Source organism: Protopterus annectens, chromosome 8.part1, assembly GCF_019279795.1.
Source record: "Protopterus annectens isolate FY-2018-M chromosome 8.part1, PAN1.0, whole genome shotgun sequence".
NCBI lineage: Eukaryota > Metazoa > Chordata > Ceratodontiformes > Protopteridae > Protopterus > Protopterus annectens.
The window spans coordinates 95,383,256-95,409,900 of NC_056742.1; the positions used below are offsets into that span (position 1 = coordinate 95,383,256).

General features: G+C 39.5%; 1 protein-coding gene across 1 annotated transcript in view; it reads left to right on the top strand.

The window, feature by feature from the left end:
- The window catches only part of PIEZO1 (piezo type mechanosensitive ion channel component 1), a 3,550,337-nt gene that overhangs the window by 2,578,836 nt on the left and 944,856 nt on the right, over positions 1-26,645 (top strand). The window contains exons 26-28 of the mRNA XM_044081575.1: positions 8,898-8,987; positions 9,332-9,414; positions 15,566-15,637. Of these exons, the coding sequence (XP_043937510.1) occupies positions 8,898-8,987; positions 9,332-9,414; positions 15,566-15,637 (245 nt within the window). The remainder of the gene's footprint in view (positions 1-8,897; positions 8,988-9,331; positions 9,415-15,565; positions 15,638-26,645) is intronic.

The following is a 26,645-nucleotide window of genomic DNA, read 5'->3' on the forward strand; positions in this document are numbered from 1 at the left end:
AATTGTGTTTTTTAGCAAATCATTGAGGGTTGTAGTCAGAAAATAATGGCAGTCATTTGAGTTTCAGACTAAATGCAGGGCAGAAAATTCATGCTAACACAAAACCTGTTGTTCTATCTACTTTCTAAGTTTGTAAGAGAAATATTTAAAAAGTGTCCCTATTTTTGGGCCTTTGTCCCCTCATTATTTATAACTTTGTCCAGATTTCTTCCTGAAAGAGTTTGAGAGGTATGGGTGGAATATCAAGTCCTCTTACGCACGCGCACACACACACGCACACACACACACACACACACACACACACACACACACACAACTTACTTAACCCTGCTTTACCTATTCCATAACTAACCTCCTCCCCTTATGCAACCATCCATCTCTTAACTGCTGCCAGGGGATCACTTGCTCTCACTCTTCATGCTCTCTCTCACACACACAGTCTCCTCTTCATTTATACATGCCTTCACTCACACATTGCTCCCACTCTCTCCCAATCTCTCACACGCACAGTCACTTCCTTTTCATACATTCATTCATTCATTCACACATCGCTGTCACTCTCTCTTGATCTCTCACACACACAGATTTGGGCAACTTTAAAAATGTTTATTTTTTTCATGTTATTTCCAAGATTGTGGCAGCCTGTTCATATCTATGGGTTGTCCACATGTCGGATGTCCATAATCTGGGGACTACCTATAGTTTTAGATTTCTCACTTGGAGATTGCAAGGCACTCTCTTCAAATCCTAGAAAAAAATGAAGAAAGAAACTGAGAAACTGTATTAACAACTCCACTTAAACAGCAGAGGAGACAATAGCTGACCTTTGTAGTAGTATTAACTCTTGTATCAAAAGAACACATCTCCATATGGCACAAATATGCAGGGAAATTTAAAAATAAATCTCCTAGGGTAGATTTATAACATAAATAAAGTATATCATAAGGAAAAGATATCCCAGAAGGTTTAGAAAATGAGCAGAACTCTGAAAACAAATGTAGGCTAAGCAGAACTTTAACTTTTTTTGTTTTCTTTTGCAAATCTCAATAGAAGATCATTGGTTAAGGGTGAAACTTCAGTGGACGTTGCAGCTAAGGAGTAGTAAAAGGCTTTCTGCAGGTACATTAAGAAAGTCAAAGTAACAAACCAAGAGTGCAACTCACTGATCATAAACAACAAGATATTCACTGATCCTAAATAAATATCTAGATATTTGAATACATTTTAATGTAGACTCCATTTCACCCTATATTACAGAAGGTATGACATCCCTAAACAAAATTAGGAATTTTCAGGTCTGTGGCTCAAAATGATATTCTTGGCAGTTTTCAAAAGTAAGTCAGGGATAGCCTGGTTAATCGTCAGTGTATTACATTTGATTCTCTCTGTTGTGGTATCAAGGGATAAAGTCCTGATTATATTGTAGGCAACTCAAGTTCAGTTCTGTTGTAAATGGCATTGGAGTTGGAGAGGAATGATGAAGCTTTGCCTGCTCACTTCGCTTCAAGGAGGGGGATGGTGGGTTGGCCATTATCTGTTGCACAGCAGAGACTGGGAAATCAGAATGGTGGAAGCTAGACTATGCAGGTGGGTTGGGGCTATGATTTTTGTTGCCATCTATGATGGGAACACTCTTATTCCATGCTGATCTATAAGATGGACTTGCACATGTGAAAGAATAAGAAATTAAGTTATACCCAAGCCCCAGTCCCTGAGCTGGCCTCATCATAGGTTCATAGGAAGATACTAGGCTATTGGCCTGGAGACCCATATAAGCTAGCCGAGAATTTCACTCATGTCCCCACAAAGTCAGCACCTGTTTTTCCTGTCCAACAGGGACACAGGTTGGGATCCCAGGGATATTTTTTCTGTTTCCCAACCAGTCACCCAGGTTCCTCTTAAAAAGGGGTAGTGAGGTACTCTGCTTGACATGGAGACCGAGTCTATTTCACAGATGAGGGAGTTACTGGGACACAAATCTATCCCGCCAACAAGTTTTATTGTCACAGACCAGGTTGAGGCCTTGCGTGCGGGTTGCACGAGTTGAGTTTGACTTACAGATATGCAGCAACTCCATTGAGGCTGAGTCTGAGTCGGCCTTTTATGCAGGACACAGGTCACCTCTGAGCAGTCTGCAGAAGACTGAGTAGAGGGACGGGGCGTTTAGCCTATCTGTATGGGATAGGTGTTTGAAACCCTGAATTTTCCTGGTAAGGAATCTCTTTTGTCTCTCCAACTGCTGCATGTGCTTGAAAAGGTACATGCCAAAGGGGGAATTGTACTCGATAATGGGTCTGATAAGGGAAGAGAACAGGGATGTTATGACCTCCTTGTTCCTGGATTTAATACCTTTACTTATGAGGTGGACCATGTAGAAAGCCTTCTGTACAACAGAGGCAACATGGTGGCCAAAAGTCAGGTTGCTATCGACCTGGGTGCCCAAGTCCATCACTACTAATTGCGTGCTTAGTCGATTGTTATTAATGTGATAATTAGTGGGGATGCCATTTTCCCCAAAGGGGATAATTGATGCATTTCTTGGCATTCAGTTTGAGGCCATGCTTCTGGCACCAGTCATTAGTTTGGATAAGGCCGTGTTGGAGAATGTTCACATCACTAGAGGAATTTATGACTATGTCCGGCTTGCAGTCATCTGCAAAGTTGATCAGCCGTAGACCACTGGTTTTGGCTTGCACCTCAGAAAAGTACATCCCAAACAGTAGAGGCCCCAAGACCGATCCTTGGGTTAGGCCGCTTGTTACAGGTCTACTACTAGAGGTGGCTTCCCCTATTTTGACTGAGTGGGTTCTATCAGTGAGCCAGTTAGCCACCCATCTGGTAACATATGGATTGATGCCTAGCTGGGAGAGTTTATCTGTTATGCCCAAGTGGTGAATACTGTCGAAGGCTTTGGCTAGGTCAAGGTAGGTGGTGTGCACTGTCTTCCCCTTGTGCATGGCTTTGGTGACTGTTTAGAAGAAGGTGACCAAGTTTAACATGAGTGATCTCCCTTTGACAAAATCAAACTGTGTGGAATCAAGCATTTGGAGGTTGCCAATGTCCTTGTTTATAAGGTCCATGATCATGCATTCCATGGCCTTGCAGATCAGGTTAGTTAGGCTGATGGGCCTATAATTGCCTGGGTGGGTGGACACTCCAACTTTGTGTATAGGGAAGAAAGTGACTGTCCTCCAATCTGCTGGGACGAAGCCGGTGCACAGGCTTTAGTTGAATAGGGTGTCTAGTGGTGCTAAGAGCTCTTACCCGAGTTCATGTAGGACACAGTCAGGGATGTTGTTGGGTCCCATGGAGGATGTATTTTTTGCCTTTGAAAGGAAATTAATGACCTGCTCCCTGGTGATGAGAGGAGGGGGGACAGGTACTGAGGATGTCCTGGTTTACTGATGGGGGGGACGGGGGGTAAAGTTTTCACTGAACTTGTCTGCCAGCAGGTTGCCTATGTCTATGGCATTTGTACTGCATTTGTATGTGGTATTCTTGACCACCAATTCAGAGCAAATTTGGGAGTTACCTTTGAGAGTGGAGGCATATACGAAGAGGGCCTTGTGATTGTCTGTAGTGGGTGTGGCCAGTTTGGACTTGAAGTTAGCCTTAGAGGATTTCACCAGTGACCTTATTTGTTTGTTTGTTCATACAAAGGAGAGATTGCTTCCAACTTGGCACCTGCTTCTTCCTTTCTTTTATTATAGAATCTGTTTATTGCTGCTGTCGTCCAGACAGGTTTACTCTTCCTTGAGAAAGATGATTTGGTCCTGTCAGGTATTGCTGAGTCCACCCAGCTGTATAGGTGCTGATATAGTTTTTTGATGTAGGCTTGAACATTAGTGCATGTTCCAACTGAAGGGATGGTGGCTGTGAAGCTGCTTATACCTGCTTTCAGGAGGTTGTAATCATTTTTGTTAACGTTTTTTTTGTTCGACCCTGACAGGGGGGGGGGGGGGTCAGGGGAGATGGTGACTTTGAAAGTGATTGCTTTATGGTCTGATCTTACCAAGGAGGAGGACACTGTAGGGGTGCTACAGTGGCTATTCATGTTGGTTGTACCAGGTCCAGGATATTTTCACCTCTTGTGGAGGTGTCAACCAGCTGATCCAGTGCATTGGCATTGACAAATTCGAGGAATCTCTGGCCATTCATGTTTAGGCTAGAATAGGTCTTCCCTTCTATGGTTAGGTCGATAGTCACCCAGGATGAGGGGAGGGGGTTGAATCTTGATAGATAAGTATGTCCATATAGGTGGAGTGGGCCTCCTGAGTCATGGTTGGGGGTCTGTAGCTAGCTTTTATTTGAATAGGTGTTTTGTCAGTAGTTAACTGCACCTGGAGTATCTCCTGTGTGTCATACTCTTTGACCAGCCTGGAGGTGTGTATGTCTTTGATAAATATTGAAACTCCACCTCCTTTGACATTGTAGCCCTCGGTTTGGGGTCTGAAAATATGTTAGGGCAAGTAACCTGGTATGGCTGGGGTGTTCTTCGCAGCATTGAACCAGGTTTCAGTGACTGCACAAATGTCAGCATCGTCCAGGGTGAGGAATGCTTGCAGAGAGTGCAGTTTCATGTTAAGACTCCTAGCGTTTAGCAGCATGACCTTTACATTTCGTTTAGAAGAATTTTTCACATTGGTAATTTTGTCCTCATGACTTTGCCTAAAAGGGCACTATGTGGGAGGAAAGAGCCTTTACCAGAAGTCTGAAGCCCAGGAGAGACAGATGAAGGCTATCTCTGGCAAAGCATTGTGGTCTGTCAATCATGTTCTACCAGGCTGTCAGGTACTGTATGCCCTTGGAATGACACCAGAACCTAAGCCAGTTGTTAAAGTCAGTCATTTTCTGTTTGGATAGAGGCATCCTTCTGAGTGATGGTAGGATGCTGCTTAAGGCTAGGGACATACCTACCTGGGACACATATTCAACAATCTCAATCATGTCTGTCTTCATATAATCCAGAGATGTACATCTCAAGTCATTCACACAAACATGGACTATGACCTAATCATAACCATACCTGTTGTTGAGAGACTTGAGTGCGTGAGTGATAAGTGGATTGTAGCACCTGACAAGCAACTTGCTGTGACTTTCTCCTTGTCTAGCCTGGTGAGGGGCACATCTGTGTGTCACACTATAGAGTCTCCTATGACAAGTATGTTGGGATTGTGACTGGGCCTTATAGGCTGTGAGACAAAGGCATGTGTACTATATGTGGTGCTTGGTGAGGTGGGTTGTGATGTCGAGATGACCATTCCTGTCTGCTCCTCTCCCCAACCACTGGAGTTTAGAATAATCCACTCACTCTGTACATTATTTTCACCTGGAGAGTCAGAATGCAATCCTTCCCATCTAGACAATGAATGAATGGATATGGACATGTATTAGGATGGCAGATGGCAGGTAACAGAGGCAGGACAAAGCTGTGGGCTGTGGATAAGAGCTACGGGTTAATCTACACTCAGACAACTGAACTGTAACAGGATCAGGAAAGCAGCAATATATATATATATATATATATATATATGTGTGTGTGTATGTATATATATATATATATATATATATATATATATATATATATATATATATATACACACACACATATATATACACACACACATATATATACACACACTAGTGTTTAACAACAGCATACATTCTTGCTGTATGCAGACAAGCAACACTGGTTCTTATACTCAAAGAAGACATTACTTCAGACCTTGATAATTGTATTCTGAAAAGCCTAATATATATTGTGCCAGGTAGTGAGGAGCTAATTCAGGAAGGTACTAGTCCTTGACATTCACTGTGAGATTGGACAAAGGCTTTTAATGCATGCATAGGCTTCCTGGATTTGACTAAGATCTTCAGCACACTTCTGCATAAAGATGTCATTGATAATCTAAACTTGCTGAATGTAAATAGGCAATTTATTCGGTAGGTAGATGATTACATAATGAGACAGTACGTCTACTCAAGGCCTTCAGTCAGACCCCATAAAAGTAACCTGCAGTGTCCAAAATTTCATTGTGCTGGCCTGTCAAGTACTTGTGATAATTTTTGTCTGACATCAGAAAAGGCAATAAACTGTGGTGTATGAAGAAAGAAGAAGATTGCAAATGATGTGGTTAATTGCATCTTCACTAGTGTAAAAAATAAAATCCAACATAAGATTGTTGTGATTCCACATATTTAGAGCAGTCCCTTTAACTAAATTATTTTATTTCTAAAAACAAAATAAATCTAGTTCCAAATCCTTCTCCTTTAAATGAGAGAGGATGACTACAGATCATTCCTTTTAGACTATTTTTAGATAAATTCTTTTTATCCTCCTAGACTTATTGAGATCCAATTCTTACATCCATATTTTTATGATTTTGTTGCTACTGTACGTACTATTACAGGGGATAGCACACCATGGAACAACCCAGTAAACCACTATTTCAGTGTTGCAGTTACCCCTGAATTTTCTGTGGTACTTCTGGCCCATCCTAGGACAGATGAAATGGTCCACTCCACTCATGAGGCTGCAAAACCTGCATTTCTGAGCTCCACACCCATATGTGCCATAAGCATCTATCCTTTCTACCCCTGTCTCTTGATTCAAGGAACGCTCTGATGTTTTCTCCTTTCTTGTTGTAAATCTTTGGACCTGGTTCAAGGATCTTAGCTGTGAGTCTGTTCTCTGTTTTGATCCCGTTCTCAAAGATGGTCCTGCAGATTTCTTTACGGTCTATTGTCAATGTTATGGCCATGTTTCTTTTTATGTCTTCAGTTTTATGGTCAGGGTGAGTTATTATGAAGTTGTGCCATTTGCTGACAGGGTCCATCAGGAAGGGGCCTTCTGCTTTTTTCAAGGTTTGTACTTGTTCTGGTATGCTATTGAGTACCCTGCTTTCTTACCCTTTGCTAGGAAATCATTTTGAGCTTGTTTATGTTGTGCAAAAAGCCTATACATTTTTTGAGACATTTGCGATGCACATGCCCCACAACTTTGACATTGTGTTTGGTTGTTTGGAAGTGCATACTGGAAGCATGCAGCAGTAGGTTTACCCTTGTGGATTTCCAGTATAGATTGTTGGAGAGGGACCCTATTTCAATGTTTGTGTTAAAACTGAAATGTAGAAAACATGCAGCATCCTGGCTGTGGATTGTGGTAAATTTCAGGAAGCATGTCGTGCTCCCTGTATAGATGTACAAGGGTTTCAGCTGTTTTTTGTCTCGTTTCAGAGTATGAAAATGTCATCAATGATACAGAGGCAACAGGCCATGTGATGGTGAAAATCTGAAGAATAATCCATGTTGTCTTCATATTTTGCTAAAACAACATTATTTATTTATTAAGCCTTTGTTTACCAGATTAGTTCGAAGAAGCTAGTGGCCTCTTTTTAGGGGAGACTCAAGGAGGTATTTATACTACTAGGAGAAGTTTGGCCAGGGCATTGAGAACTTCCCCAACTACTTTTGATGGGTGCTGTGGGATCTTTTACATTCACCTGAGCTATCACCAACGAAAGCAGATGGGACCTTGATTTAATGAGTCATCCAAAGGATGACAACGTGAGTGCATTATTCTCGTTATACTGCAATGTAGTGTCAGCAGTTGATTTACCTGTTGCGGAAATAGAATCCAAAGCCTTCTGCACCAAAGACTTGAGTGCTATCTGTTGCAACACTGACACTAGCTAGACTCTGGGTTATGATTGGCCCCATAACAGTCTGTTGTTATAATTTATCATTGAATTTGAAGAAATTGTTTTCCAGTATTGTCTGGAGAAGTTTTGTTGTCAGTTCTAGTTCACCATGGAGGGACCCAGTGTATCTGATTAGTGTTTCCACTGCCGGTTTGCAGTAGGTGTGTGGTAAAACTGTGTAGAGGCCTTCTATGTTGAGTTTCACTGTGTATCCCAGGAGTCTGCAACCTTCACTATCAAAATAGCCATTTTGGCCCCTCTTTCAGCAAGCAAAATTCATTGGGAGCAACAAAACCTATTTGACCCCTAAAATAAAGATAACACAGCGTAGAAAGTTTTATATATAGTTATTATACTAAATATAAAAGAACTAAGTTTGCAAGAACAATATTTAAAGTCCTTCCCTATTTTTGTTCCTTTGTTGGGATTGCTCGATCGCTCTGTGTGTGTGTGTCATATTTCTCGAACTCTTAGAACAAAAAATATGGACAAAGCCATAAATAGTGGGGCACAAAGGCCCAAAAATAGGGACACTTTTTAAAAATTGCTATTACAATCTTAGAAAGTTGACAGAATAACATATTTTATTTAGCATGAATTTTCTGAAAGGTATGAAGTCTGAAACTCAAATATCTCTATTTTTTCTGACTTCAGTCCTCATTGATGGCCACAATTTTATGAGAAACAGACCAAAAATATAAGGCAAAAGTCAAGACATTCTGCAAAAAATCTGCACAGTTGAGACATAACTGTGTGTGTGTGTGTGTGTGTGTGTGTGTGTGTGGTAGAGTAGCCATTCATTTTCAAAGCTACAGGGAGCCACTGCAAAGGATTAGAAGAGCCACATGCGGCTCCAGAGCCGCAGGTTGCAGGCCCCTGGTGTATCCTGATGGATAGATAGATGGATACAGGTCAGTGGAAGTTAGAAGTGGTTTTGAATACATTTGAATGTGTGATCTTTTTTGTAGTATTTTTAATCAGTACTTTATTAAATAAATACAATAAACATGGCCCATTCATAATTCAGAGTTAATGCATGCAATAGTAATAATTCAATGTTTGCTTGCTTTCGAGTCAACTTAGCTGTAACACAGCTGATGGTATAGTATTTCAAAATTTTATTTACTTGTTTAACATGACACATCTTCATGGTATGTTGCCTTTTCTATGATTATAAAATAATTTTTGTTCAAATAGGGGATTTGAATTGTTTAAGGCAAGCAATGTGAAGGACATGCAGTATCGCAAAGAGGAAGAGAAGAAATCTTTAGAACAACTGAAACGACAGTAAGTGACAGAAGGAGGGAAGACACTTGAGATCCATGAAATATATTGCTGTTCATTATCACCCTTATCATTCCCATATGCTTGTGGGCTTCAGGCCCACCGAGTGCTTTTTAACCCTTTGCATTTCAGTTAATCCTCCAGTGGAATGAGCAGTAATCATAAGCCTTGCAGATGGAAGTCCATTATTTATGCCAGTGATTCAAGCCCCCTGCCCCCTTTGTACATTCTGAGTCAATCTGTGTTAACTGCTGTAGTATGCCCCATTTGACATATAATGTGAATCACAGCTCTTGAGCCCTGTGAACCTTTAACAAGTGTGTCTAACGCGGTTTTAAAACTTGCAGAATGAAACAGATACGAGCAAAGCAGCAGAAGTACCATGATGGAAGGCTCGATTCTAAAGGAGCAGAAGAGGAGGAACCAATAGGTATGAATAAGCAACTGTACAGAATGTGTTCATTTTACTACTTGCTAGACTCAGGTGATCAGTCCTCACTTGTCCTTTCCCTTCTGTACCCATTCATTCTCACAAAGAATGGTACTTGGGAGTTAACAAGGTACAGTGATGTAATTCTCTGGGACAAGATTATGTGGACTTAGCTAGGACACATATCTCTATTTTCTCTCATTGTGAAAATGTTCCCTCACCTCGATTAAACAAGGTTGATGCTTTCCTATGTGACCAGCTATGCCCTTTGTTACTGTATTGCACAGCTGACCTTTCTCCACAGCCTTCATGGAGTGGGGGGAATGATGCTGCACCATCATGTGATATATTCCCTTCAAGGAAGGGGAGATGGCAATTCGCAGCTTATGTCTCTTTCCGTTAGCTCAGCTGTTCATTATCCAAGGTGCTGCTTAAATTCAGGCCACTGACATCACAAGGGTCAGGGTTATCTTCTTCTTATTGGTGGTCTTACTGCACCATTGGTTTGGATAATTACATATTTGTGTATCATGTTTTGCTGCATCTTTTGACAAAGTTCCTGTGTCAGTTGTTCATAGGTTAAGTACGAGACTAGATGCCCTTACTGGCCATTTTAATCCTACCCAGTTTCCTTTTTCTATATAAATTAATCCATCCTATTTGGTTAGAGATTGGCCTTACCCATACCATGGCTAATAATTATATATTATCCCTAATGAGAATAACTGGAATCATACCACAAATAATTTGAGGGGACTGGAATGGGATAAAGCATTTAGGAGCTGTCTCTGTCCATTGGTAGCACAAGGAGCAGTTCTGGGGTAAATTTTCTTATTTCCATCCATTAGATCCAAGTTGCAGTATCTCCAGAAGCTTGAACAAGTCTGCATTTCCAAGAAGGAAACTCCTTGTTAAGTAGCTATCAGTATGCTGATGTGTTTTTTTATCATGGTAAATGCCAATGACTTAGGCATTTAGCATTGGTAAATAATTTGGGTAAGTACATATCTATGATGATATGTATAATATGGTTGTGGTAATGTAAGAGTTGTTAAATGGGGCAACTAGTTGACCACCTAGCACTTTTCCCTTCTTTATTTTCAGTTTTTGTTTATTTCATATGTGCAGTAATAGCATGCTTCCACAACCTGTTAGGTTAATAAAAGCACATATCTGGGCACTATAGATCACATGCGCATCAGTCTTCAGTGACTGTTTTGTTTTGCATGTTCTACAGGATTTTAGCACCACGTAACCTCTTGATGGGGTCTTCTTTCCAGAGCACTTTGCATTAATGGTACTTTGTGCTTTGTGTTGGTGACAAATAACAACAGTCAGTGACCAGATGGCTTTCGTCCTGCAGAAGTCACATTTTTCATGAATATCTTACACTCTTAGTTGTACAGTGTACTTGAACATGCAAAAGATGTAGTGTAGTCTTTTATTGATTCCTTGCTTTCATGAGCCACTGGTGACTGGTACTTGTGGCTAAGGATAGCCTTTGCCTTCCAGCAGAGGACACTTTGTAGCAAAAAGTCCCGTCCTCCCTTCCAGCAGTCAGAGACCAGACCATTAGCTGCTCAGTACTCTTTCCACAGCAGATCCTGTGGATCCGCAGATGCCAGCTCTGCTACTTAAACCCAGTAATCTGTGCTGTAGTGAGGGTTGATATATCCACACAACTAAAGCTGCACTAGTGGGATTTACATAAACAGTTGCTATCATAGTTTGCATTTTTTAGTCCGTTTTACTTTATAGTTGATTTAGAATGTGTTTGAGCATCAGCCTAGTTTATGCAAATAGAGTAGTCAGTCAGCATTTGACCCATTGTAGGACAGAGAGATAAATGCTGATGCTGCCCTGAATAAAGTAAAAATAAATGGATAACATCACAGCAGCATTTTCACTCTTCCACATTTTTCTTTCTTTCGCCATGCCCAAAATGGCTTTTTCCATTTTATATAAAGAAGGCAATTTATGATGAAACGTGTCTTTGTGGATGTTTGAATGCCTTCACTGCTTTGAATTTACTAATGTGATAGTCCTTTTCTGTACGCATACAGCAGCTATGTATGTAACAGAGATAATGTAGACAGCACTGAGTTTCATACTGTGTGTTAAGCATATATTACATGTATATGTATTATATAGAATGCCTGATCATTACTGGAGTGAGCTGGTGATGTTGCAGTTTTGTTTTAATAGTTATCTAACAAAAAAGCAGGTAAGGCTGAATATTAAACACAAATATTGTTTTCAAACCTCTGGGATTCCTAATCATTTTATTTCTTTCTTGCCTGACTTGATTTGTTGTCTGCTGATGAGCATAATTTTATTTTATTTCTTTTCAAGCTGGCATGAACAAATCATGCTTGCGCTTTGGGTTTGTAGTGCATTTCTCATTTAGTCTGTGAAAGCTGAGCTATTATGTAATGAAAAATAACATTCTTTTTAACCCTAGGAGCTCCCACCATAAACTGGCATTTCATTTCTCTGACTGAATTAGAATAGGTTTAGCATTACTGCTTCCATAGTTTTTAAGTAGCACACTTCAGTTTAAAACCCAGATTGTTTCCTGTAGCTGTTCCTTTGCTGATGTTATGTGCAGTAGTGTGAGTTTAATTTGTAAAACAAAAATATCACAGTTACAGGTACTACTTCAGACTTTTCTTTTGAGAGATGCATTTTTATTTTCATGTACCCGTCATTCTGAGATGTTGGTGCTGAAATTGCATGAGTGTATTTTCTCCCAGAATTCTTGTGTTTATCCTTTGTTTTTGCAAAAGTATACTCTCCATATTACCGCCACAAAGTCAGGAATATCTGCAGTTTATGAAAATAATTCATCATTTGAAGGCTTTGGCATGCAAGTTAGGGCAGCATATAAACATGCATGCTAATGTATTGTAATTCTCTCTTGCTCTGTTTCAGATAATGTTGCTGATGCTATTCCTAAAATATGAATAAAATGTATGTTTTTGCCTCCTGCATACTAGACTTAAAAGGCTGTTAAAAAGTTAGTTTTGCCCCATTATAACCTCAGAACCCTTAACACCCCCTTCCTTAGATTCCAGCTTTGGACTGCAATATTTTTAGAAATAAGTGAATAAATCTGCTTCCAGATTTGGATTTATTTAGTGCACTACCAATGCTACTGAGCTGTTTGGCCTGTTATTTTTTTAACTTTGTCAGCAAGTGTTGCCTGCTCAGCCTCACCTGTAAATGCAGTAGACTAGGCACGTTTGTTACCATATGCACGTTTAAAGGCAGGCATATGGTTTCCAAAATAATTGTGTGTGTCAGCATAGCTTTTCCTTTTTTTTTTTTGAAAGAGAATGGCTTTTTTTTTAATTAGGGATTGTATTATCTTGCTATGCTAATTCTTTGTGCATAATTGCCTTGCATGTTTTCCTTCAGCTTGGGAACTCAATCATACAGCAGCATGTCATTCTGTATCTTTGCAGCAAATCTTTCTGGTCTTGCAATCATGTATTATATTTCACCATTTCTAAATTCTATTTAATGGGAATTGTATTCTAGGTTTTATGGAGCACATTAATATAAGGCAATCATTCATCACTGTGATTTGTCTTTTATTTATCAGAGAAACTTTCTGCAGAAATATATAATTAGACATAGTGTATCCTGTAATATGCTGAATATCAGTCAAACACTGGGGGGGGGGGGGGGGGTGAATGAATGAGAGAGTGTTGCAAAGTTTTCTGAAGTTTTTTTTATTTTTTTTTTATAAATGGATATGTTTGGGTGACCAAAACTGGATTGCATCAGAAATGTAATCTTAAACTGGTAGGACTGGAAACATTTCCACAGCTTGCATCTGGTCTAGCTTCTACTGTACTGGTGCATTCTTTATCAGGCATTGTGAAAAGGAGGGCATGATATTTGCTTGGTTTTCAACATTCTAGTTTCTGTTTCCCATGTTTGAGTAAAGCTGAATACATTTTGCAGAACTGTGAGACGGGCAGTGATACCATTACTTGGCAGGCCACATTGCTTCTATCTTTCCTGCCAGGGTTACCATTTCCTAGCCAAGAGTCCACAAATCATTTGATGGCTATAGACATGATTTATTTTCAGCAGATATAGTTACAGGTAGAAAAGCTAGCAGCATGCTTTTTTTTTTTTTTTTTGCTGCCCTCAGGACCTCAGCAGAGGACTCTTCTACCTGCACCCAGTTAGCCCATTCTTTCTGGTGGGATGAGAGCCAAAACGCTCTTTTGGATTAGGTAAGAGCCCTACTGCCCAGTGATTCTTGCCTGGGAATTGAGTCTGGTAGGAAGCAGGCTAGCTTGCTGGCCCTAGAGGGTATCCTACCCTCTCCCTGTGAGAGCACTCCCCTTTGCAGCTCCTTTGAATTCCGCTGATACCGTCTCCTGAGGGGAAGCATGCATCCAAATGCCAAATTCTCCTTCCCCTGTGGTACAAGAGCACTTTCACAAAACAGATTAGTTAGGCTCAGACTCCAGTGGGTGCAGTGACCTAGTGCTTTCACTTAGTATCACCCTCATGGTGAAACTAGACTACTTTCTTCCCCCAGGATGACCAAGCCAGCAGCAGCTTCTCACTCCCATCCTCCCAGACTGGCTCCTGCAAGCACCAATGATGGCAGCTGATCTTTGTTTGCCTGCAGAGTAGTCAGGTCTTTATCACTCTGCTGCACTGAGTTGACTTGCTGCAGCATGCTTTTTTGATGTTGCTGGTAGAATGAGCCTTACTTTAGGTTATACTGTGATCTCTGTCCCATTATTCAAGGGCTGATAGATTTCAGTGCACAGTACAGACACCATTTTTTTAAACATTTTTATTAAATCACTGATTACATAATGATATAGATACACACACGTTAAAAGAAAACAAACCTCAGTGATATTTTCATTATTTTCACAAGTTTACACGTATGTTACCATGCACTCTAACATTATAAATTGTTCATGTTCTACCTTCCTGTATATTTCATTCTTTCTCATGGACATTATTCTGCTTGTATTGTTTTCACAAATTTCATTTGTTTTTATGGAATTTGCTCTTTCCTGCATTGTTTTATTTGACCTATCACCTAACAAAGAAAGACTGCTCTTGGACACGCACATTACAGTAGCAGCACTGTGGTTTCATCAGTGCACAGCTTGTTGTACTCCTTGATTCTGTTTATGTTGCATATCAAGACAAACCTAATTAGTTTGGGAGGTTGCTATAGAGATGTATAATCTTCCTTGTAACATAGTGGTAGTCCTAGCACTTGGTGACCTGCGTCTGTTATGGAAAATGGATTTGGTATAAAGAACAGGGTAGTTATGGTGTGTCATATTGACCTAGTCTAATGGGAGACAGGATTGGCCCCACTCTTTAGGTACCTGAGTATCAACGAGAAGGTTAAAAAGTTAACTTCTCTGAGTAGGAAGAACAAGGTAGTTGTATTGTATACTACTGAACTACAGTAATGTGAGAATCCCAGTGGACAGCAGTGATTGTGTATTCACCATGTGTCTTGTTCAATAGACCAGTTGATCATGGATAACATGGTAGACTATTTGGGCAGGTGTAACAAAGTATTCCACTTGTGTACTAAAAATACAAGTGAGGACCATATCTTTAATACAGAACATGGGTTTTCAGTTTACGGTGTGAACACTTCTGGCAGCAGATATCAGCATATTACAGTTAGCACATCTGATATCAACAGGTAAACTTTACAATTAAACATCTCATATGCATTTGATAATGCCGTGACAGAGCTAGCCACCCAGTGGTGGAAACCTTGGCTCTAGATGATTGTCACTTTTAAAGTGACACCCTGACTCCATGTGCAAAAATGGGAAAAGGGGGTTGTTTACAGATGGATGGATATGCATTTGACAGTAGCACATTTCAGTTTACCTGGTGAACTTTCCAATTTAACATGTGAAATTCTTGTCACAGTGTAAAATTTCAATACTGATTGAGATGCTGATTTCCATGTTTCAACAACACAAGCACACACTTGTGCACTGCAGAAAGTTTCTCTTGATAGCTACATCTTTCTTCCTCGTATCTTTGTACTGTTGTATAACGCATGTTTACTTGTGCATCTTCATTGTAACAAACAGTTTTTTGTATTGAAATGTGGACCTGCCTGTCTCCTGTTTGACAGAGAAGGGTGAGCAGAAAAGGACTCCACAGACGAAAAAGACATGGTGGCGTCCATGGTTAGACCATGCCACAGGTACACATTATAGATCTGCTGTTTTGAATCTCATGCCAAAGAATTGTCATTGCTTTATTCTATTCCTCCTCATGTTGCAACTGCTTCCTCTGCCTTATTTCTTTAAAGCTTTTATAGTCTCTGTACTCTGCTGCTTGTATTGTCAGGGTTTGTTGAAGTTCTCTTAATGTCAGATAAACTAGAATCTGAAATTCAAGAAAGTAGGTCTGTTGTCATTATAAGCTAGCACATAGTGTTTGATAAGTGACTGCACACAGATTCCAGATGGAAGCAATTAATTTCATAGTTTTGATTTTAAATACAACTCCATCAAATACTTTATCATGAGTATAGTTAGAACATTTATAGCAAATGCAAAATATTTTAATTTATGTTGCTGCTTAGAAATGTCTGAAGGCATTTTAATGCCATTGTGATAATTTTAATATGATCATTTTGAAGCTGCTGTGTTTATATTCTTTGGACTGTTCAGCCAACTATAAATGCAAAATTTTCCAGCTCAAGATTGGCTTCTTTTATTTTTTCTCATTTGATGTTTTGTACTTAAATCTCCTCTTTAACCCTGCCTAGGGGTATGAAGCAGTCAGTCCCCCCCTCACCCATTCATAATCTTCTTGCAGATTATCACAGGCAGCATTTGCAAAATATATGAAGTAATTCAAACTGACTTACTATAAAGCATATGTTGATAAAATATATTTTTGTATTGAGATGAAACTGAAATTAGTCAGGAGCCAAGGTCCCATCTCGGGAAAATGTAAATATTGATATTACTACTTGCAAAGCTGACACAATGCAAAGACTTCAGCTGATGTGCCTTTTATGAAGAAGTGAAAATGGAATATATTAGAGCATTGTAAGACATTATTTAATGACTGTAATCCTCACTATTTTGGCATAACGTCATAAATTTTATGAGGGCCAGAGTAACTTTTTGAGGCAGTGATAGTCCCTGCAAGTGTGAGGACCTTTACTGTAAATTCAGACTAATGGAAGGACAATTGAGAGGGTCAAAGTGCAGTTGGATTTCTTCAGATGATTGAGGTAATGTGAATCTCTGCTTTGCAACCACTTTTCATTGGTTCATACCTGGGCTGTGAATCTTTTGGTGTACCATAGCACTTCAGCACAAAGAATTCTGACCTGACCCTTCACCTCTTGCTGCCCTTTGGCTTTTGCTTCCTTTTAGGTTTTAAGACTCATGATTTAAACCCCTGATGTTAGCTTTAATAGGTACATCTTTACCATATTAGTTGTTCCGGGAGTGTCCCTTCCCAGTCGGTACAGATACCCTGTTGCCATACCTCTTTGTCTGGATTGTTTCTACTTCCAGTAACAACTACTGGAGTCTGCTATCCTGTGAGTCATCACTGTCTGTTTTCTGTGTGAAAATTTTACATTTCTGTGAGTTTCTGTGAGTCTGGCTGTGCACTTTTGGGTTTTACCCTTTTCTCCACTGTGATATGACTGCAGAGCTGGTGTATATAATTTTTGGGGGAGGTGAGGGGCTTGCCTACCACATTGGAATGCAAGGGAGCTTGGAGTTTGCTATAAATGGAGGAAATGTCTATTTTATAAGTTTAAAATTGTCAGTGTTTTTCTTGAATTTCAGAAAGTGCATTTGTTATATAGCTGGGGTGAACTAGCAGACTCTTCAGCCAGGTGCCGTCTTAGTGCACCACCTAAGATCAAAAGTGTCAGTATATGAAAAACAGGCTGAAGATTGTAGGAACCTCTGAAAATAGGTTCATAGGTTGGTACTAGGCTATCATCCCTAGGGCCTATACAAGCCTAGCCATAACAATTCCCTGGCTATTTCTTCCCACATTATTTACTTTCCTGGACCCCTGTCTAGCAGGGCGACTGACGTGATCCCTGGGGTGAATTTCCTTTCTCCCATCCAATCGTCAAGGTTCCTCTTGAAGAGGTCCAAAGAGGCACTCTGCTTGACATGTATGGGCAATCTATTCCAAAGTCTGGGGAGTCTCTGGGTCAGGAACCTATCCCTCCAGCATGTTTTGTTTATTGTGATGACAAGGTTTAGATCTCTGGAGCGTGTAGCTCTGAGAGATTGGGATTTCTTTAAGTGTAGCATGTCCAACAGCTCTGGGTTTGACATGGCCTTGTATGTTAAGCAGAGATTGCCTCTGAGCAGACGATATGCGACAGAGTACAGCTGGAGTTTTTTAAGGCGGTCAGCGTAGGGCATCTGCTTTAGGCCTGTGATTCTTTTAGTGAGGTAGTTCTGAGGCCTTTCCAGTTGTTGCAGATGTCTTGAGAGGTACATACCAAATGGGGCATTGTATTCTATAATGGGTCTAATGAGGGATGAGTACAGTGGGACAATGACCTCCTTTTTTCTGGATGAAAAGCCCTTCGTGATGAGGTGTGCCACATAGAAGGATTTCCTGACTGTTGTGGCATTGTGGTTATCGAAGGTGAGACCACTGTCCACCTGTGCCCCTAAGTCTCTTATCACACTTTCTGTGTATAGTGTACTTCCACCTATATGGTAATTCATGGATACATGTTTTTTCCCAAAGGGGATAACAATACATTTCTTGGCATTGAGCTTGAGCCCATGGCTCTGGCACCAAGCATCTGTTTCTGTAAGGCCCTTTTGTAGAGTATCCACATCATTTGAGGATTCAATAATGGCTCCCAGTTTGCAGTCATCTGCAAACTTTGTTAGCCAGAGTCCCTTAGTGTTGATCTGTACTTCATAGAAGTAGATGCCAAACAAGAGCGGCCCCAGGACTGAACCCTGAGGTACTCCACTTGTCGCTTGTCTGGAGCTGGATTTGGAGTCGGCTACTTTTACAGTGTGGGTTCTATCAGTAAGCCATTTAACAACCCATTGGGTGACATAGGGATTAATGCCCAACTTAGTAAGTTTATCTATGATTCCAGAGTGGGGGATGGTGTCAAAGGCCTTGGCAAGGTCTAGATAGGCTGTGTGGACCACCTTACCCTTGTCCATGGCTCTGGAGACTGATTCAAAGAAGTCAGTCAGGTTCAGGAGACGAGATCGGCCCTTCACAAACCCAAACTGGGTGGGGTCCAGTGTTTGAAGGTTGCCAATGTCTTTGTTTATAAGTTCCATGATAATACGCTCCATGGCCTTGCAGATAAGGCTTGTCAGACTGATGGGACGGTAGTTTCCGGGATCCAAGGTGGATCCCCCCTTGTGGATTGGGATAACTGTAGCTCTGCGCCACTCAGTGGGCACGAAACATGAGGTGAGGCTATGATTAAACATGACACTTAGGTGAGGTGCCAGTTCATATTGTAGTTCATGTAGTACACAGCCCGGGATGTCATCTGGTCTCATGGATGCTGTATTCTTGGCTTTAGAGAGTGCGTTTTGTACCTGTGTGGCCATTATTACTGGAATTTGGCAATCTTCCGGTATTGAGATGGGCCATTTAGGGGGTGAGAGGGGGTGAAGTTGGCACTGAATCGATCTGCCAGGATATTGGCAATATCCTTCGGATCAGTATATTTAATGCCATTCTGTTTTAGCTCAGAGCAGATCTGAGCATTGCCATTTAGATTCTTGACATAGTTATAGAATGTTTTGTGGTTGTCTTTGGAATCTTTGGCAATTTTATTTTCGTAACTAGCTTAGGATACTAAATTTGACTGGAACTAAAAATAGTTACAATTGTAGACCTAAAGGGCATCCATTGTGGATCAGGTGATACATTAAGAACACATTTTTTCTGCAGATATTCTGATTAAGAGGTGTCCCTCCAAAAAAATGACAGTATAGTAAATGTAGGCAATCTGAACCAACAGCAAACATTCTTTAGCTGGCATCTTGGTGATATTCCCCAGTGTGCCTTAAGCAATTTAAAACAGTGTAGGCTTTGATATATTACCAGTCCATAACAATGAAACGTAAGCTATTACACATCATTACAATTTAGAATTTAGTTGAATTGAAATGTTGGTTGGTAAGGATTTTTTGTTTTTGTTTAAAAATCTGGTTACAGGCTTTTTGAAACAGGTAAGGCTGGAGTTTCATTTTGTCAGGCACCTTGACTATATCTGATCCATTGCAGTAAAGAGTTCAGTGGAAGAAGAATTGGAGAAGCATAGCCAGTTCTAGTCTGTAAGTCAGCCCCAAGAGTACAGAGAGTGATAAAGGACATATACATTGAAGAAAGTGACTCAGCATGGCCCAGTTTGTGCAGTGCTGTTAGTAAGCTTGTAGGCATATTTTGAAGATGATACAACACTTAAAAGCAAAGCAATACCAGCTACCGATCACAGGAATGATGTGATCTGCTCTGGGTTTTGTTTTCTGCTTGGAACGTTGCATTCATATATATATATATATATATATATATATATGTGTGTGTGTGTGTGTGTGTGTGTGTATGTTTATGTGTAAATGTATATATGTGTGTGCGTGTGTGTGTGTATGTGTGTGTGTATATGTATATATATATATATATATATATATATATATATGGTTCCACTTAAAAAAAATCAAATTACCATAAAATCGAACCTTAGAATGTCGAAACCAAACGTCATATAATCTAAACGTCGAAAAATGAAAACATTGAACCTCAGAAAAATCGAATTAGTACCGGAAAACCCTGCACAATAGTACTGAAGTCTCGTGTTATTTTACATTGTAACTTGAAGAGCTAGATAATAGTGTCAATAACTTTAAGAAGCTGGTCTTACATTTATTAAAAATGGCGGAAGACACAGTCTGTAGTAGTGTAGTAGTAGGATCCTGTATGTTCTAAGTAAGTCAAAGAAGGGTTAGGTTAAGGTTATATTTGACAGGTACAGTTATAAGTTGGAAGGTATAGTGAATTTCAGAAGTTACTGGTGTTGGATGGAAAAGTTGTCAAGTAAGAATAAAGGTCATGACAATTCTATTTCTGTATCCGAAGGAGAAAGTTGTGGTGTGAAAGTCCTCCAGAGATGTATAGTGGAAACCCATAGTTGTTTATTTTCTATTTTTCATTACATTTAGTTTTGGACATCAAAGTTCTTTAAAGCAGAGCGATTTCAGTGTGTATACACGTCAGAAAGCACCGTTTTGTGTGGACATTTGTAAAGTTCTATTTTGAAACCAGTTAAGTTATGCTGCTATATGACAGAGTTGTACTTTAAAGTGTCAATGTTTGGTGGCATGGAGAAGCTAACTATTATATGCATAGGGCGCAGGGGAAGTGTGTGTTTTGTTTATATGTTTGATGATGTGGTCTGTGATTATTTGTAGCTGCTTTTGCGAGTTCTTGTTACTCTGGTGATTTCAGCAGCCAATTTGATGTTTTGGTGCTCAATGTTTTCATTTTTCGATGTTTAGATTATATGACATTGTGGTCTTGACAGTCTAATGTTCGATTTTATGGTAATTCAGTTTTTTCAAGTGGAACCATATATTTGTATCAAAGGTATAGATTGATGCCATAAAACCCCAAACAAGCAACATTACAGTAATGCAGCCTTAGTGCAGTAGTGCTTCGTCATGTATTTACAGTATTATATGAAGGCAGGAGCTTAAACCTGATCTGGTTTCACAGAGGAACAACAAGAGCTTACAGTGACTGCCTCCTGTCTTTTCAATTTTTTTTGAGAACCACGCTTAGATTCTTCATCCATTAAATTCTGCAGTTAAGATCCACATTTTGAGTTGCAACTCAACAAAGAGGCAGATATGTGGGTGCGCAGCCAGACATTTTGGTTCTTATATCTGTGAGGTGCAGGTGAGCAGCTTTCCAACAGATTGTGCCCACAATTTAATAAACAAGTTTAGGACTCTTACTTCTCATCCACAGATTGTATGCTGTGTCTCTGCCAGTGCATAGTAGATTACAGTGTCAGGTGTTGTTTTGTAAACCAGACAAATCAAGCTAGAACAAGTGCTTCTGAATCTTGCTTGGAGAAAATCATTTAAATTCTGACAAGATTGGTCATCTCATTGTGTTTGCACTTGAAGAAACGTTGGAAAAGTATAGTGTAGATGTGGTTGGACAGAAATAGCTTCATTTAAAAGGCCTGTGCTTTCTTCGAACTTTATCTTGATAAGTAGGTTTGAGGATTTTATTTTGTTTGTGCTTTTTACCCTACTGCCTGCCAACCATCCGTCTTTCCTTATCAGACTAGAGCCCATTTTTCAGAGCAGTTGGGGGATGTCATTTAGGCAACCAAGAGGGGTGCTTTGTACCCTTGCTGACATTTTAACCGAGGACATTTTGTTATTAGCTTAACTCCTCCTCTCTGGTAAGGAGACATCTGACTCTCTTCACAGTGTTATCCAGTGTGCCTTCCTCTAGCAATTGTACACTCCTGTGCACTTGTTTAATGAAGGCCACCACCGTATGGTGGCTTGGTGTGCTACACACACACCCCCAGGCTGAAGGCCTCCTTCCTTCCTTTGAATGACTGCTACAGCCTGCAACCAGCTTTTGACCCCCTCCTCCCTAGGGTAAGTGTAGCTTTCCTTTCTCCCAGCATCATCAAGCACTCAAAGTAATGTAGCCTGGGCCATAGTTTGGGCTTTATCCCTTTATGCCACTGGGTTGGTATGAAATTCTGAGTGTGAGCTATACTTAGTTGGACATTCAAAATTCAAGAAGTGGCCCTCTCGCTGTGCACATTGAGAAATATAATATAGTTTGTGGTTATTCAAAAACATACCCATTTAATAGGGTTTCACCTATACGTAGTTGCAACATATGGTCTTTTGACGCACCATTTTTTTAAATATGAAGATTGGAAATAGTCAAAAACACAGTCACACACAAAAACAACAGCAAAAAACTTTTTTGCATAGGGGCTAATCCCACCGCATCCACCAGGGGAGGGCTCTGCCCCCCCATATCCTCCTAAATTGTATATACCAGCTTTATAGTTGCACCACAGTAAACAAAAGGGTAACCTTCCCCAAAAAAAAGTGCTCTACAAGCTCACACAATTGAATACATTATGATGACTCACAACAACATTTAATCTTTGCACTAAAGGTCTGTGAAACACTGTGCATCAATTTGCTCGTAGGTAAGCCTTTAAAAATCTCCATCTTCTTCAGATCCCTACTTAGTTAATGAAGTTTTGAGCTAAAGCTATAGACATTTGGATAGTCAGAATTCAGAAATGATTTCTTCAAGATGGGTGCAGCTGTCTCTTTTAGGGAACAAAGGAAGATAGTGTGCATTAATAAACATAACTTAGTTTCAGTACAGAGATGGGTGGTAGTTCATTATACAAGGTTTGTAGGACTAGGATGCAGACTACATATTTTGGCCTAAAAACATCGGTCACGTTCATCAGCTCATAAATTTCCAGCATTGAAACATAAATCCAGAGTCAAAGTTCTTACAAAGAACCTTGCAATCAGTTGTGCTATGTCTCACCAGTGTTAACTTTTCTGAAGCTTCAGCTGTATAAGGCATGCTAATGGAAGCTTCAGCACATTGAAACTCAAAGAGAAAGCACCCTTTGCAGGGGGCAAGCCTTCCTGTGCCTCCCCCTCTTATTTTCAAACACCTTTGTTAAATTATCACTTAAGACATAGGCAAATATTCATTAACAGAAAATAACATATTAACATTTTTCCCTTCACATAAACTATGCATCACATATCTTTTCTTTCTTAATAACTATCATCTGTCCAACTTTACATAATTTGCTCGACACCAGTCTTCCCTTAAACCTTATTCCTCCTCCTGAACATTATTCTGCATGTATCATTCCCGCAATTTCCATTTATTTCTATGTAATTTGCTCCCTCCCTTTTCTAAAGGTCCCCCTTCCAGTTCTTTTGTCTGTTTTATAATAGTCAGTATTTTAAATAATGTTGCTTTAGACTTTGATTTCTATTTTCTAGTAATTGCTTTTTTGGCAGCCAACAGAATTATACTTTATAAGGCTTTACTATGTCTAGGCAATTCAAATCCTGTGTCCCAGCTTAAAAGAATAATTTCCTTAGAGACATTTTTTCACTCAGTATTTCTGACAGAGTACTCTGTAGGGAATTTTTTAAGTCTGCCAACTCATTGCACTCTCAAAATGCATGTTTCCAGTTATCTTATTCCAAACATTATCTTGACCTCATCCCATTCTATTACTTTTCCCTCTCTAGTTATTTGATCCCAGTACCTTGGTTCTTTTGCCAGTTTTCTCCAATAAATTCCACACCCTTCTTGCATATTTTCTGTACCCTACTTATTGGTAAAATCTCCTTTCTCCGTTCTTGTGTTGGCTTAGTTCTTAAAATACTTTATGCTACTTTATTAATGTAATAATCTGCATGATTGTTGTTATTCTCCTTAAGGATCTGCATCCAGAATCCCACTTTCTCATTATTTATTGAACTTCATCCCTACTTCATCATCCCTTTTCATTTTGACTTCTAACTTTCTACTTGTGTTTTATGTATGAGCCTTAATTGTATATCTCTGTATAATATCCCTTTAAATCAAGTAATTCTAAACTATCTTGTTCTATTGAAAGGATCAACTTATCCTACCTAACCCTTACCCTCTTCATCTCCCAGATAAATTCCATCAAGTCTTTATTATTACCCACATCTTCTCCTCTTGTTGATGAAAATATATCTGACCTGTATATAAAACTAAAGGGACGAAAAACATCTTCACTGCTTGTATACTACTATCCATATCCATAAACAAGAGCTTCCACTGTCTCAGTTTTGGTATGCTCTTTTGTTTAGACTCTTCTCGCATATCATTAGTTGCCATTCATGTGTGAGTACATAATTTATGGTTGTAGTCTTTGTTTTATTTCTGTTAATTCTTTAGCCCAAAAAGACTGTTTCAAAATGTTCCACAACACTGCAATATCCTTTTCTGGATATATCTGGTACAAACTAATGTCATCTGCAAATAAAGCCAACTTTTCTTGATTACATACTAAAAATTTCTGTGTCCCTTATTTTTTGCATGTGGCTCCAAATATAAAGCAAATAACAAAGAGGAAAGATGACAACCCTGCTTGGATCCTGTGTTCAAACACAAGTTATTTTTTGCACGTGGCTCTAAACGTAAAGCAAATAAAGAGGAAACAGGACAACCTTGCTTGGTTCCTGTGTTCAAACACAAGTTATTTTTTGCACATGGCTCTAAATATAAAGCAAATAAAGAGGAAACAGGACAACCCTGCTTGGTTCCTTTGTTCAAACACAAGTTATCATAGAGGAACCCTCACACTTTAATTCCTTCCTCTGATCCTTCATATATCTTCCTGATTAACATTATCATTGTATCAGGAAATGCAAGTGCTGCCATTCCTCTACTCATAAAATACTAGCCTACTCTTTTGAATGCTTTCTGTGCATCAAGACGCACCAGCAACAACTGCAGTATTTTCTTACATTGTCCTTCCCTCTGGAACATCACTGCTCTTTTAATGTCAGATCTTTGCTTCCCCTCCACAACATCGCATTGATCCATGTCTGTCATTTTTGGCAACATCTTTGCCATTTCTATAACTAGTACAGACATAAACACTTTATAGTCATTGAAATGGATCGGTATAAAGCTGAGTCTGATGGGTCTTTGCCATCTTTGGGTAATACAGCCACCACAGTTTTCTTCTAAGATGTTTGCACTTTCCCTCCTTTTAAAATACCATTAAACAAAATCTTCCAATTCACTTTTTTCCCTCCTAACTTCCACGCTTCCATAGAAATACCATCTGTTCCTGGAAACTTTCCTACAGATTGATTATACAGCACCATTTTTCTCATTTTCTCCAGTGTTACTATTAGTTGTTAAGATTTATCTACCTCTAACCTTGGCATAATTAATTGTTCCATAAATGTTTCCATTTGTGCTCTTCCTTAATTACCAAATTTCTCTGCTTTATGCAAATTGTCATAACATTTCTGAACTGTCTCTAATACCTCTACAGGATTAGATCCCTGGTTATTTTTCTTGTTATTGGCTCCCTAATTTTAGTGACAACCCCTTTTACTTTCTGTTGCCTAAGATGATGTGCTAAATTTTTTTGTGTTGGAGTTTTTGTCATGAAATAGTTGCTTAACAACAGTCTGTCTATTCACATGCATATTATCCAAATACCCTTATTTTCTCTTTAGCAGTCTGTATTTGCACCTGTTCTTGTTTTCTGTTCTCCATATTCTGCAATACTTTAACCTTTGTCAGCCCGTCTAAATAATTATTATTACTTCTTAACCATATCTTTCTATTTATTTCTATCCTATTTTTAAACTCCATTTTCATGTTATCCCACTCTCTAGCTAAACTTCGAAAGTGCATCTTTTCTCAACTCAATTTCCACTACCAATTCCTTAAATTCCTCTAACATGTATGTGGAAAGCACCAGTGTCTCATTTTGATTTCATTACTTTAGTTTTTATCAGTGTGTGATGTGAAACACTTATTGGATGGATGTCTAAACTTTCAGTCAAATGCATATATTCATGTGAAATATAATTTTTTTCTAGTCTAGCCAAGTATTGTATCTTAGGGAATTATAAGTAAATTCTATTCGAGTTCCTGCTATTGATTTCATGTCTTCTAAACCAATTTTTTTTCAAAACTTTCTTCACGAATCTGCTGTCTTTGTTTTATTTTGCTTTCTAGGTCCCCTGATACAGTCTCATTGTTCCAAATCAAGTTCCAATCCCCACCTATAAGTTATATTCCCAACTGAAAGGTGAGTATTTCTCCCCAAAATTTCTTAACCTCCATGTGACGCCCCAACACTGGCCCACTAATCAAAGAGCTTCAATCCTCACAATTGGCAACAGTGGGGGGATAAGTACACACACAGTAAAGTGCAATTTCCCTTAAGAGCACACAGAGATCCCAGTCAGTCTGGGGTGGTTTCTCCCTCTTTCTCCAGATCCCAAGTAAGACTCCCCACTGGCACAGCTATAGAGTTGAGATCTCCGCTGAGTGACCAAGCTGAGGCCTCCAGCACCCTCTCTATCCAGCCACTGCCTTGTGTCCCTGCTCAAGTAGTTCACACACACACACACACACACACACACACA